At 42.1% G+C, this 13,453-nt stretch overlaps 1 protein-coding gene across 1 annotated transcript in view; it reads left to right on the top strand.

The window, feature by feature from the left end:
• Window positions 1-187: 187 nt before the first annotated feature.
• Vps53 (VPS53 subunit of GARP complex) overlaps window positions 188-13,453 on the top strand; it is a 124,545-nt gene continuing 111,279 nt past the window's right edge. The window contains exons 1-2 of the mRNA XM_048367241.1: window positions 188-383; window positions 3,327-3,407. Of these exons, the coding sequence (XP_048223198.1) occupies window positions 297-383; window positions 3,327-3,407 (168 nt within the window). The 5' untranslated portion in view covers window positions 188-296. The remainder of the gene's footprint in view (window positions 384-3,326; window positions 3,408-13,453) is intronic.

The raw sequence follows: 13,453 nt of genomic DNA, 5'->3' as shown, positions 1-13,453 counted from the left end.
CAGTCAATGGGAGGCACGAAGTGAAGGGGTCCCCAACACTTCAAGGACCGACGGACAGCTGGGACGGCCCGCGCGCCCACAGGGCGGCCCCGGGCGGCTCCAGAGGCGTGAAGGGAGCGTCTCTGAAGTACGGTCCTCCGCTATCCCACAATGCGCCGCTTCCCGGAAGTGCCCAGCTCCCCGGAAGTGCCGGGCTGGCTGACAGAACCAGGGCTTGAGGGTGCGCTGCCACTGGAGGGTCGCAGTTGAGGCTCCAGGCGGAGTGGGACGAGGCCGTCTGGGGAGCCAGTGGCGGGATGATGGAGGAGGAGGAGCTGGAGTTCGTGGAGGAGCTGGAAGCCGTGCTGCAGCTCACGCCTGAGGTGCAGCTGGCCATCGAGCAGGTGAGCGCCTCGCCCCCTCGGAGGGCCGGAGGAGGCCGCTGCGGGCCTTGGGGCTTGCCGACTGCCGAGTGAGGGAGAAAGCTGGGGGGAGGGGGGGAGGGGAGAGGAAGGCCAGGTGGTCAGGCGCGGAAGGGAGGTGGAACGTGGGAAGAGACTTCTCGGCCAAGCTGAGGGAGGCGTCCTTTCTAGGCCTTGATTGTCTTTGGGAGCTGGTTTGGACAGAGGAGCTGTGTTCCGTGAGGTGACCCTGGAAGAAGGGACCCCCAAGAGTGGCAAACTCAGGGTCTAGGGGGTGGTAGGGCGTCATGCATTTACCAGGTTAGGCCCATTGCTCCCATTCCCTCATGTGAGACGCTCGGAATTCATTGCCGAAGGGAATGGCAGGCCTAGGGACGTCTTGGAAAATCTTCCATTTGTCATAGTTAACATTGAAAAATTCTTGCAGTTTGGGTTATGTTGGAGTCTATTCCCAAGAGCTTTCTCTTCTCTGCAGATAACTCTTTAGTTGACTACAGTACCATTTCAAGTTTATTAAAAAATTTAAGGGTAAGGGCTGGGAATGTGGCCTAGTGGCAAGAGTGCTTGCCTCGTATACATGAAGCCCTGGGTTCAATTCCTCAGCACCATATATATAGAAAAAGCCAGAAGTGGCGCTGTGGCTCAAGTGGTAGAGTGCTAGCCTTGAGCAAAAAGAAGCCAGGGACAGTGCTCAGGCCCTGAGTCCAAGGCCCAGGACTGGCAAAAAAATATAAATAAATAAAATTTAAGGGTAATTGTATTAGAGTAATGATTAAGCCCCTTTGTACAGGATTTTGTCCCTGAAAAAATGAGAAAAAAATCTTTCTTAAAGGAATTGTCTTGAGTTATGGCTTAAGGGGGAAAAAAAAACGGTTATGACTAATGACCGCTGGGAACTTTTCCTAAGCAAAATACTACTTCTACTAATACTATTTAGCCTATATTGACCAAATACGTTCTGCCACTGTACTAATGTATTCTACTACTCTACTAAGTAATATACGTATATTGTCCTATTTATATACTTTTGGATATGAGTTTCCAGGCAAGTTCGGTTCTGTTATATGAACTACACACTAGTGTTTTAGACCACACTGCTCCACCACCCACTTCCTTTTGCAGCAAATTAGGCATACATTTCAATATGGACCTAAGTAGGCTCTAATGGAAGAAACAAGTCAGTTATTGTTTGGCTGGAATTTCAGAAAAGTCACATTTTTTGGCTTGTGTGTGTGTGTGTGTGTGTGTTTGTGTTTGTGCCAGCCCTGGAGCTTGGATTCAGGGTCTGACCACTGTCACTGACTTCTTTTTGCTCAAGGCTATCACTCTACCTCTTGAGCCACAGCACCACTTCTGCCTTTTTCTGTTTATGTGGTGCTTAGGAATTGAACCCAAGGCTTCATGCATGCTAGGCAAGCACTCTACCGCTAAGCCACATTACCAGCCCCTGTGTGTGTTTTAAAAAATATGAGTTGTAGAGATTTATCTAGGAAGTAGACATCCTGATATCACAATGAATTTACAACTGTTTTTTTTACTTTAGTGGTCTGATTGAATAAAGTTCTGTAAACAATTACACAGTAGCGAACTTGTAAAGATTAGTCATGTGTAAGGAATTAGGGACGGTTGATATTACCCAGAGATAAGCTTCAAAACTATTGCATAAAGTGAGAAGCCCTACAAACATGTTACTCTTAAAATTCCTTAAGTTGCTTAGAAAGTACAGTGTATTTCTTTCTTTCTTCTCTCCTTTAAATTTTTTTCTTTACTGTGATGGGGATCAAATCCAAGGCATTGCACATGATAATCTAGGCCTCTCCTTCTGAGCTACAGCCCCAGTCCCATAAGCATGTCTTTGATAAGACTAGTATTGTCACTTTTTTCCTCCAGCATTAGAGCCAATCATTCTTTTTGTAGTTATCAGTGGATAAAGTAGTTGGCTTCAGTTAATGGTTTTTTTATATGAAAGCATATTAAAACCTAGGATTAACATTTAGGGGCAATAAGAAGATGTAGTAAGAAGATTCCCTAGCACCATTTTTTCATACATAGTAGCATAGTTGAAATTATTTTTGCTCCATCTTTCTTTTTTCCTTCTTCTCTTCCCATGAATGTGAATGTCTTTTAGGTCTAGCTTCCACAAATGAGTGAAAACCAGCTGAAGGAAATGGACTATTGGGCAAAACATATATATTATGTGTGTGTATATATACATATATACATATATACATATATGTATATGTATATATATGTATTTTTTTTGCCAGTCCTGGGGCTTGAACTTGGCCTGAGCACTGACCCTAGCTTCTTTTGCTCAAGGCTAGCACTCTACCACTTGAGCCACAGTGCCACTCCTGGCTTTTTTTCTATATATGTAGTGCTGAGGAATTGAACCCAAGCATTCTACCACTAGACCATATTCCCAGCCCAAAATATATGTTTTATATCATGTTCTTTCTCCTTCTCTCCATGAATTTCTTCTTGTTCTAGTTACCACATAAGAGCAAAAACATGTGTTTAACTAGCACCATTAAAAACACAACAGGTTGCTTATGCTTATAATTCTACTCTGAAGGTGGATTGTTCAAGTCCAGCCTTGACAAAAAGTTCCTGAAGAACCTCCAACCCCCATTTCAACCAGTAAAGCTAGGTATGGTGGACTGAGCCTATGGTCCCAGCTATTCAGGAAGCATAACTAAGATGAATGTAGTTCAGGCAGGTGTGGATATAAATGAGAGACCTGCCTGGGCTGGCTTCGACCTGCCTGGGCTGGCTTCAAACTGCAATCTTTATATCTCAGCCACCTGAGTAGCTAGGATCGCAGACATGAGCCACCAGTGCCAGCAAAAAGTTATTCTTTTAATCTCAAAAATAATTGGTATTTATGATGTTCAACATGATATATTGCCGTATGTTTTTATGTAGGTATTTCCAAGCCAGGATCCTCTAGATCGGGCCGACTTCAATGCTGTTGAGTACATCAATACCCTGTTCCCAACGGAGCAGGTAAGTATTGAGTTGTAGGTTTCTTTCATTTCAGTGGCTTCTGGCTCATTCTAGGGTTATAGTTGTTGTGTTGTACATACATAATCTAAAGGTCATTCAAAAACAAGTAAGAATGAGTTCAAATCAAATCAAGCTAACTGTGTTAAAATAGAACTCTTTGCTTAGTAAGCATATTATTAGAAATCAGGTGGTAAAGGCTGGGACTATGGCCTCATGGTAAAAGTGCTTGCCTCGTATACACAAAGCCCTGGGTTCAATTCCTCAGCACCACATATATTGAAAAAGCCGTAAGTGGCACTGTGGCTCAAGTGGCAGAGTACTAGCCTTGAGCAAGAAGCCCCAGGACTGACAAAAAACAAAAACAAAAGAAATCAGGTGGTAAGGATCTCCTTCTACCTCCCCCCCACCACCAAAATTTATGAGGCAGGCAGGATAAACTGAGTCATGATATTTGTATTTCAAAAAATATTTGTATTTCAAAAAATAAATTTTTATCTTTTCTGTTTGTATTGTTTTGCTGGGTGCTTTGCCTAGATTTTTTTTTTAACAGTAGACCAGAATTAGAAGCAGCTGAGTTGGGAGAAGGGCAGCTATAGTTTTTAGTTTTTCATTTGTTCATTTAGCAAATATGCAATGGACTCCTGTCATGTTGTCAGTCCCTGCCGTGTGCTGTGAGGTTACAAAGCTGAATGAAACCCCATTCTTGCCCTAGAGTTACATGATCTCCCATGCTATGGGAGAGGTATGGAACAATATAGTAAAGGACAAAAGAATAATTCTGCCTATGAAAACCCAAACTACAGTTAATCCTCTGGCAGATCTTGAAGGATTTACTTATTCTGTCAGTCAGTCAACTTAGCAATTATTTATGACATGTCCACTAAGTACCAGGCACTGTTTTAGAAATGGGCAAGAGGGCTGGGAATATGGCCTAGTGGTAAGAGTGCTTGCCTCGTATACATGAAGCCCTGGATTCGATTCCTCAGTACCACATACATAGAAAAGGCCAGAAGAGGCACTGTGGCTCAAGTGGCAGAGTGCTAGCCTTGAGCAAAAAGAAGCCAGGGACAGCGCTCAGGCCCTGAGTCAAAGTGCCAGGATTGGCAAAAAAAAAAAAAAAAAAAAAAGAAATGGGCAACAAATGAAAATGGTATCCATAATAGGGTAGTTCTTAGTGTCAGGGAGTCTTGTGTGGAGAGGAAGACAAGAAATAAACCAACAGCTACTGAGTGTTCATGGCTCACATCTGTAATTCTAGCCACTCAGGAGGCTGGGGTCTAGAGGATTGTGGTTTGAAGCCAGCCTGGGCATAAAAATTTCAAGACTCTACCTCCTATCAGCCAGAGAAAATCTAGGTAAAGCACCAGCCATGAGCAAGAAAGCTAAGCCTGGAATGGGGCAGAGGAGAAAAAAAAATAATGGAATAGACAAGAAGTCAAGAAATGATCGAGTACAGCTCAGTTAATGATTTTCTGGAAAGCACATGTAGTCTTAGAGCAGTGACATGGGTGAAGAGAATCCTTTCAATTAAAAAAAAAAAAAAAAAGAGCCTAAAGGAAGGGTCTCTCTGAAGCTGTTCGGGTTAGTTGAGACCTGATAGATATGAAGGAGCCAGGCCTGTGGCAGTCTGGTGGAACATTATTCTAGGTGGAACATGAGTTAGGTACATCTTTCAGGAATATGAGGGAAGAAGAGGGTCATTGTGATCATAGAAGGCAAGAAACCCTGTTAGGAGGCTAATGCGCTACAGTCTGAGAACGTCTTAGGAGACAAATTCACCCAATTTGGTACTGTAGGATGACGGTAGAGGTTCATCTAGAATCTAAACTTCATTCACTTACTCAGTTAAAGAAAAAGTTCTACTCTGCCTACCCCTAAGAGAAATTAAGTGGAGCTAGGGATACTGTCAGTGGTAAAGTGCCTACTTAGCATGCTGGAAGCCCTAAATTCAGTTCCTTGCAGGAAAGAGAGAAGGGAGCAGGAAAGGGAGGAAAGAAAAGGGAAGGGGGAGAAAAATAAAGAAAAAAATTCTGGGATAAAGGAGTAAACAAGACAGATGTGGTTCCTACTAACATAGAGCTTGTGGTCTAGCTTAACAATTATGCCATTTATAGATAATAGGTAAATTCTTGCTCCTTTACTATAACTATCACAACAGTTAATATATTTTGGGTGTTTACTGTGTACTAGTCATCATTCCAACTGTGATAAATTCTTTACTCCCTTGTCACCCTTGTTTCCAGTGAGAATAATGAAGTATATTCATAATAATGGAGAGATGAGGAACTCGCAGCTGAGGTACAGTAGAGTTGCCAGGAAGGAAGTATATGGGCCCCAGTGAGAGCAGCCTGGGGAATCCAAAGAGGCTTTACTGGGGAAATGGCAGTGTAGCCCATGGACAGGCCCAGTTTGAGATTTTGAACTTTGATTTCTAGCCTGACAGACTGGATAGATGTTGTTGACACCTTTACCCACTATTGAGAGTAAGAAGAAAAGCAGGTTTCAATGGGAGGTAGAGTCAGAGGAAGGTAGAAGCATGAGCACAGTTTTGCATATGTTTATCCATCCTGGTGGAAATATGTGGTTGAATGTATTTGTATGTGTAGCCCATCATTATTAATATCTTGACATATATCCTTTCAAACTTTTTCTCCTTTTGAATTCAAAATTTTTTTGCCTGTTTTCTATTTGTTTTGTTTTAAAATGAAATACATTCTCAGCCCTTGTTTGAACTCAGGGCCTCATGACTGCAGACACATTGCCACTTGAGCCATATCCCCAGCCCCTAGTCTGGTTTTCTCAAGTGCACTTTTGCTAGGTGCTGGTGGCTCACGCCTGTAATCATAGCTATTCAGGAGACTGAGATCTGAGGGTCATAGTTGTAAGTTCAAAACTAGCCTGGGCAACAAAGTCTGTGAGACTCTTATTTCCAGTTAACCACTGGAAAGCTGGAAATGTAGCTGTAACTCAAGTAGTCATGAAAAGCCTTGAGCCAAAAAGCTAAGGTAGGGGCTGGGAATATGGCCTAGTGGCAAGAGTGCTTGCCTCGTATACATGAGGCCCTGGGTTCGATTCCTCAGCACCACATATACAGAAAATGGCCAGAAGTGGCGCTGTGGCTCAAGTGGCAGAGTGCTAGCCTTGAGCAAAAAAAGAAGCCAGGGACAGTGCTCAGGCCCTGAGTTCACGGCCTAGGACTGGCAAAAAAAAAAAAAAAAAGCTAAGGTACAGTGCTCAGTACCTCAGTTCAAGCCCCAGTATGAGCATACACAAAAAAGCATTTTTATTTTAATTGACACACAGTAGTACATACTTATGGGGTGCATTGTGATGTGTCAGTACATATATTCAATGTGTATTGGTCAGATCACAATGATCCAGATATCTGTGCCTCAAATATTTATCATTTATTTGTATTGGTAGCACTCAAAATTTTAATTCTATATTGAAATATATAAATAGTTGTTAACAATAGTTATCCTGCTGTGCTGTAGAAGATATATTAGAAGTTATTCTTGCTATCAAGTTGCATCCTCTTCCAAACTCTTCTAATGAACAAACACATTAATTTTTAAATAAAGCTTTAAAAATGATGTACTGTGTGATTGTCTTTTTGGAGATTTCCTAAGCAGCCTTTGTAGCTCAACATTTTCTGTGAAGGGAACTTTAGGAATTACTAGACACCGACCTGGTAACAACGTACATAAGGAAAGATAGCAAATTTGGCCATGTATGTGTTTCACTTATGTCACCGTGTCAAGAACTCTGATTCAACTAAAAAAAAAAGTGTTAGATTGAAAATTCCATAGGAAACTACCCTCTTCTGTCCTCTTTCTGAAGTGATTGTGTATCTATTGGTTTTTGAATTGCTGAAGGAAGCACAAGACTTTTGTTGTTCCAAAGATTCATTTATGTAGCTTGTCTAAGTATGCCTTCACATTCCTGATTGTGTGTAGTGCACTTTCTTAGATTATCACCGAAAGTATATGACACAGAGTAGCCTCTGTTTCCCTTACTCCCATTATACTTCACATACAGTTCATCTACAAACTAGATTCCCATAGACCTTCATGAAAAGGTAATAGAAAGTAGTATCCTAACTTACCATTTCTTTCAACTATTGCTAAAGCTTGGTCACAGCCTATAAACATAGCCCATAGATTGCCAATAAATGAGGGTAAGTAAGTTATATAAGGATGTCCACATATCAAGAATGTGTGGTTTATTGTCACTCTAAGAAGAAGAATGTGGAGGTACTTCTTTTGAGTGGCAGGTATGAGTGTGTCTGTGGTTGCTGAAGGCTGGAATGGCGCCCTGAACACATTCTTGGATGTCTCTTTTACCAGGTTCAGGTAAGGGGTGCTGGAAGGGATTCTGAGGGAAGTTTAGCTTTCTGAGTTTAGCCGTCTGTGCTTACCAGAGCTCCCCACAGGGTACTGAAGAGCAACCAGGTTTGAGGACAGAATTTTTGTTAAATTTCTTTTTTCTTTTTTTTTTTTTGGCCAGTCCTGGGCCTTGGACTCAGGGCCTGAGCACTGTCCCTGGCTTCCTTTTGCTCAAGGCTAGCACTCTGCCACTTGAGCCACAGCAACACTTCTGGCCGTTTTTTTCTGTATATGTGGTGTTGGGGAATCGAACCCAGGGCCTCATATATATGAGGGAAGCTCTCTTGCCACTAGGCCATATCCCCAGCCCTGTTAAATTTCTTGAGTAAGTTGAACAGAATTATTTTGGAGATTTGATTAGAAGAAATTAAATGAAAATTTGTGAAAATGTGGTATAATCCTACCATTCAGAATCTAAGTACACAGGATGATTATTTGAACCAAGGAGCTAAGGAACAGCCTGGGGGAAGGAGAGAGAGAATTAAGAATTTTGAAACGGGGTTGGTGGTGGCTCAGTTGGAATACCTCTAGCCAGTGAACAAAGTGTCAGGTCCTAGTCCTAGTCTTACAACAAAAGAAAAGAATTTTGAAACAAATATAGTGGTTTTTTTTTTTTTTTATCTTTTTGTATATGTGTGCTGATACCAGGGTTTGAACTCAAGGCCTCTTGTTTTCAATTGGTTTTTATCATTCATGGTTGGCACTCTACCACTTGAGCCATGCCTCCAGTCCAGCTTCAAAGCTCAATCCTCAGATCTCAGCCTCTTTTGTGGCTAGGATTATAGGGTTGAGTCATCAGCATTTGGTTATATATGGAACACTTTAATAGAATTTTTCATAACCTTCAGAATGCTCTAAATCTACATTACTATGTGGAGGAAAAAACCCTAGGGAAGAAATTACTTATCAGCCAATTTTAGTTTTTTAAAGGCCACATATTTTCATACAAACAAAACAATGTAATATACAAAAGCACTACCAGTAGTTATACTCTTCTGGTGGCACAATATGATTTTCTGGGGTTTTTTTTGTGTTTTTTTTTTGCCAGTCCTGGGGCTTGAACTCAGGGTCTGAGCACTGTCCCTGGCTTCTTTTTGCTCAAGGCTAGCACTCTACCACTTGAGCCACAGCGCCACTTCTGGCTTTTTCTATATATATGGTGCTGAGGAATCGAACCCAGGGCTTCATGTATACCAGGCGAACACTTTACCACTAGGCCATATTCCCAGCCCCGATTTTCTGATTTTTTTTCTTATAAGCATGAGTCATCATTAAAACCAGGGCAACACTTGTCCAAAATAAAAACATTTAAAATGTATGCAGTTAAAACTGTGTGATTCCATTACAGTCAAGCCAGAAGAGTGAGTCTTATAGAGAGTGTATACCACTTCCCCCTGGGGAGCCCATACAGAGTCCCGCAGAACTGGCCCCAGCTCCACACTTGAGCATTCCTGCCACAGCGAGGCAGAAAACTAATGTCCTGTCAGGTGTTTTGGAGTGTAGAAGTAGGCCAGCAACTTTCATGAAGCTCTGTGTAGTGACTCATGCCTGTAATCCTACTTTCTTGGGAGGCTGAGTTCAGGAAGTTCATAGTTTGAAGCCAAGCTGGGTAAAAGTTAGCAAGCCCCGCCTCAACCAATAAAGAACTGGGCATGGTGGTACATTCCTGTCATTCCAGCTACAAGGAAAGGGTAAATAGGAGGGTCATGGTCTCCACTGGCCTGGGCAAAAAAAAGCAATACCCTGTATGAAAAATAGCTACAGCAAAAAGGGCTGGGAGAGTGGTGAGTGGTAGAGCACCTGCCTAAGTGGGAGCCTTTGCATTCCAATCTCATATAACACACACAAGAAAGGATGAAAGAAACCCTTACGTAAGGGGCAAATGTAGCATGGGAGAGTAAGAAAGAGCAGAAGCAGAGACTTTGGAGTCAGACAGATTCCTGCTGACTGATGTGCCAGCTCCTCAACCTTAGACAGATGTCCAGCCTTCAAGAGCGTCCTCCCAATCCCAGCTTGGAAGAGGATGATGGTGTGCCTCATAGGAATGGGAGGATTAAAGAAAATAATTTCCTTTCCTTTTTCTTTGGTGCCAGTGGTGCAATTTGAACTCACGGCCTCATACTCTTGCTTGGCTTTTTTGCTAAAGGCTGGCACTCTACCACTTGAGGCATACCTCTACTTCTAGCTTTTTGATGGTTAATTGGAAATAAGAGTCTCTCAGTTTTGTTTGCCTGGACTGACTCAGATTGCAGCCTGCTGAGAAGCTAGGATTATAGGTGTGAGCCACCAGCGCTTGGTATGGGAAATATTTCTGCCTAGTGTCTAGAACAGAGTTGCCCAATGAACCCACCTTAAATGTTAGCACTTTTCCATTTGTCTTCCTCAATACAAGATCTGGAAAACAGAAAGCAGTCCCCCACAGGGTCCACCTAACTGCTGATTACTCAGTGAAATAATAGGATATTTCCTGTTCTTTTAATAATCTCCTTTATGGATTATCTGATTTTTTTTTTTTGCCAGTCCTGGGCCTTGAACTCAGGGCCTGAGCACTGTCCCTAGCTTCTCCTTGCTCAAGGTTAGCACTCTACCACTTGAGCCACAGCGCCACTTCTGGCCGTTTTCTATATATGTGGTGCTGAGGAATCTGTCAACGTGGCTACTCTGAGAGACTTGGGGAGAGGGAGGGGTTGCCAGCCCTTCGTCCTGGCTTCCAGCTCAGCAACTGGGTCACAACAGCTCAGGGTCAGGCTCAGTAAATTGATTTTTTTTTTTTTGCCAGTCCTGGCCTTGGACTCAGGGCCTGAGCACTGTCCCTGGTTTCTTTTTGCTCAAGGCCAGCACTCTGCCACTTGAGCCACAGCGCCACTTCTGGCCATTTTTTATGTATGTGATGCTGGGGAATCGAACCCAGGGCTTCATGTATGCGAGCCAAGCACTCTTGCCACTAGGCCATATTCCCAGCCCTGGATTGTCTGATATTTTAAAAAATGCTTTCTACTTGCTAGCACGGTATCAAAGCTGTCTTTTCTTTCTCTGTTAACCTCTTTGACCAGTGTATTTACAAGTAGCAAAAAGGTCAATAAATCACATCCAGTAATATTGCCTGATTTATTTTGATTTTTCTATTAATGGGCATTTTGGTTGTCTCCAGGTCTTCACCTTTTGCAGTTATGTCTGACTGCATAAATATGTTATTAGAAAAATCACTATGGTTTAACTAAGACCATGTCTATTTTAAAATGGAAGAAATAGTTACTGTACTACTGTTGACTGAAATACAGTGACCTCCAAGTTACACTGTAACAGGAAAAGTCTGGTTCTATACACCTATGGAGATACCTTTAACATAGAGGCTACTGAGAAAGAAAAGTCAGGTGTGATGCCTCACACCTCTAATCCTAGATACATGTAAGGCTGAGCTCTGATGATAGAGATGGAGACTTGAAGCCAACTAGGCAGAAAAGTTCAACAGGGTCTTATTTCCAATTAACAAGAAAAAACTAGGGCTGGAAATATGACCTAGTGGTAGAGTGCTTGCCTCCAATACATGAAGCCCTGGGTTCGACTCCTCAGCACCACATATAAAGAAAAGGCCAGAAGTGACACTGTGGCTCAAGTGGTAGAATGCTAGCCTTGAGCACAAAGAAACCAGGGACAGTGAGTTCAAGGGCCCTGAGTTCAAGGCCCAGGACTGGCAAAAAAAAAAAAAAAAAAAGATGGGGTGGGGAGAATGGATTCCATTCAGCAGAGATGGGGGCTGTGGACTGTTATGTCATACTTGCATATGAGGAAAGAGGAAGTCAGATTGCCCTCAAACTTTGAATTAGTAGTGTTAGAGGTAAGCCAAACTGACAATTCAGCCTCTGTTCACATGTGTGGCGGGGATTTCATTTATATATAGTCCAGATTTGACAGCATCAGATTGGATTGAATCAAGTTGAATTAGATGCTTCAGTGAAAATAACTTCCTTCTTTCTGAAATTTATCTCTATTTCAGACCGGTTTGATATCTGAAAATTGTGAGTAATCATGTCTTGCTCCAGCGATGAGCTGTGAATAGCCCATTATGACATCTGAGATAACCATGACCCGTTTCTCTTTCCAAAACTGCTCCTGGAAGGTTCCTGCACTCCTCATGCCAGCAGAGGGAGCCGGGAGCTATTTATTTATTTCTTTATTATATTTATGTGTGTTTGTATGTATTTATTTTGATGTCAGTTCTGAGTCTTGAACTCAGAGCCTGGCTTGAGCTCTGTCCCTGAGCTTTTGTGCTCAAGGATAGTGCTCTGCCATTTGAGTCACAGCTCTACTTGTGAATTTCTGGTGGTTTATTGGAAATAAGTCTCATGCACTTTTGTGCACAGGCAGGCTTCAAACTTCAGCCTCCTGAGTAGCTAAGATTATAGGTGGGAGCCACTGGTCTGAGCTATTTATAACCACAATTCCTTTTAGGGTGGAATGTCTGTTAGAGGAGAGGAAAAGAGGACTTCTAAAATTATATTCCTCCAGAGTTAATATAATACTCTGGAGTTATATACAAATTATATACTCCTCCAGAGTTGTATTCCTTATCCTCCAGTAGAGGGCACCAATTTCTCACATTTCCCCATCTCTGAGGTTAGATAGAAATGGTCCATTTTTGTCATCTTAACAAGAAAACCTTTATTATAATTACAGTACAGTGCATAATCAGTGTATAGTAATTAAAAGCAACCATGGGGAAAAAGAATAACTAAGAATCTTTTCATAGATGCCTTCATAGATGACAATCGTTAGTATTACATCATTAGGATGTAGCCTTCCAGATTTTTCCCCCCCTAGTAGACTAGTTACATAAAAAAAAAAAGTTATTTGGTGTTTGAAATATAACATGCCATATAGGAGCATATAGATCTTTTTCTTTTCTTTGAGACAGGGTCTCATGTAACCCAGGCTGGATTTGTATTTTCATTCTTCCTCCCTTAACCTCCTGAGTGTTGATATTATAGGCAGGTACTACCACACTTGGCTTGAATTAGGAAATTTTTTTTTTTGTTTTGTTATAGGGTTTGAATTTAGGGTCTCAAGCTTGCTATGAAAGTACTCTACCATTAAACCAGTTTCAGCCTATTTTTGTGCTGGTCATGTTTTTTTTGTCAGTCCTGGGGCTTGAACTCAGGGCCTGAGCACTGTCCCTGGATTGTTTTTGCTCAAGGCTAGCACTCTACCACTTGAGCCACAGCACCACTTCTGGCTTTTTCAAATATGTGGTGCTGAGGAGTCGAACCCAGGGCTTCAAGTATATGAGACGAGCACTTTACCACTAGGCCATAGTCCCAACCCCTGTGCTGGTCATTTTGAGGATAGGATCTTCTTCCTGCTTTGGCACATGCCAGGACTGTACTCTGCCTATATTAAGTATCTTATTGTAGCTCAGGCTAAACAGGCACACATCACCAAATCCACTCTCCAAGTAGTCTTACAAATGTTTCTGCCCAGGCTAGTGTTGAATTATGATTCTCCAAATCTCAATCTCCTGAGTAGTTAAAATTATAAATATTAGCTAACAGCACCATGTTTACTCATATAACTTATTTTTTCTGATACTGGGATTTGAACTCAGAGCCTTGTACTTCTTTGGCTTGCTTGCCCAATTAACATGTTACTACTTGAACCAGGCCT

Source organism: Perognathus longimembris, chromosome 17 (assembly GCF_023159225.1).
Source record: "Perognathus longimembris pacificus isolate PPM17 chromosome 17, ASM2315922v1, whole genome shotgun sequence".
Classification (NCBI taxonomy): Eukaryota; Metazoa; Chordata; class Mammalia; order Rodentia; family Heteromyidae; genus Perognathus; species Perognathus longimembris.
This window is presented reverse-complemented; position numbering and strand designations above follow the sequence as displayed.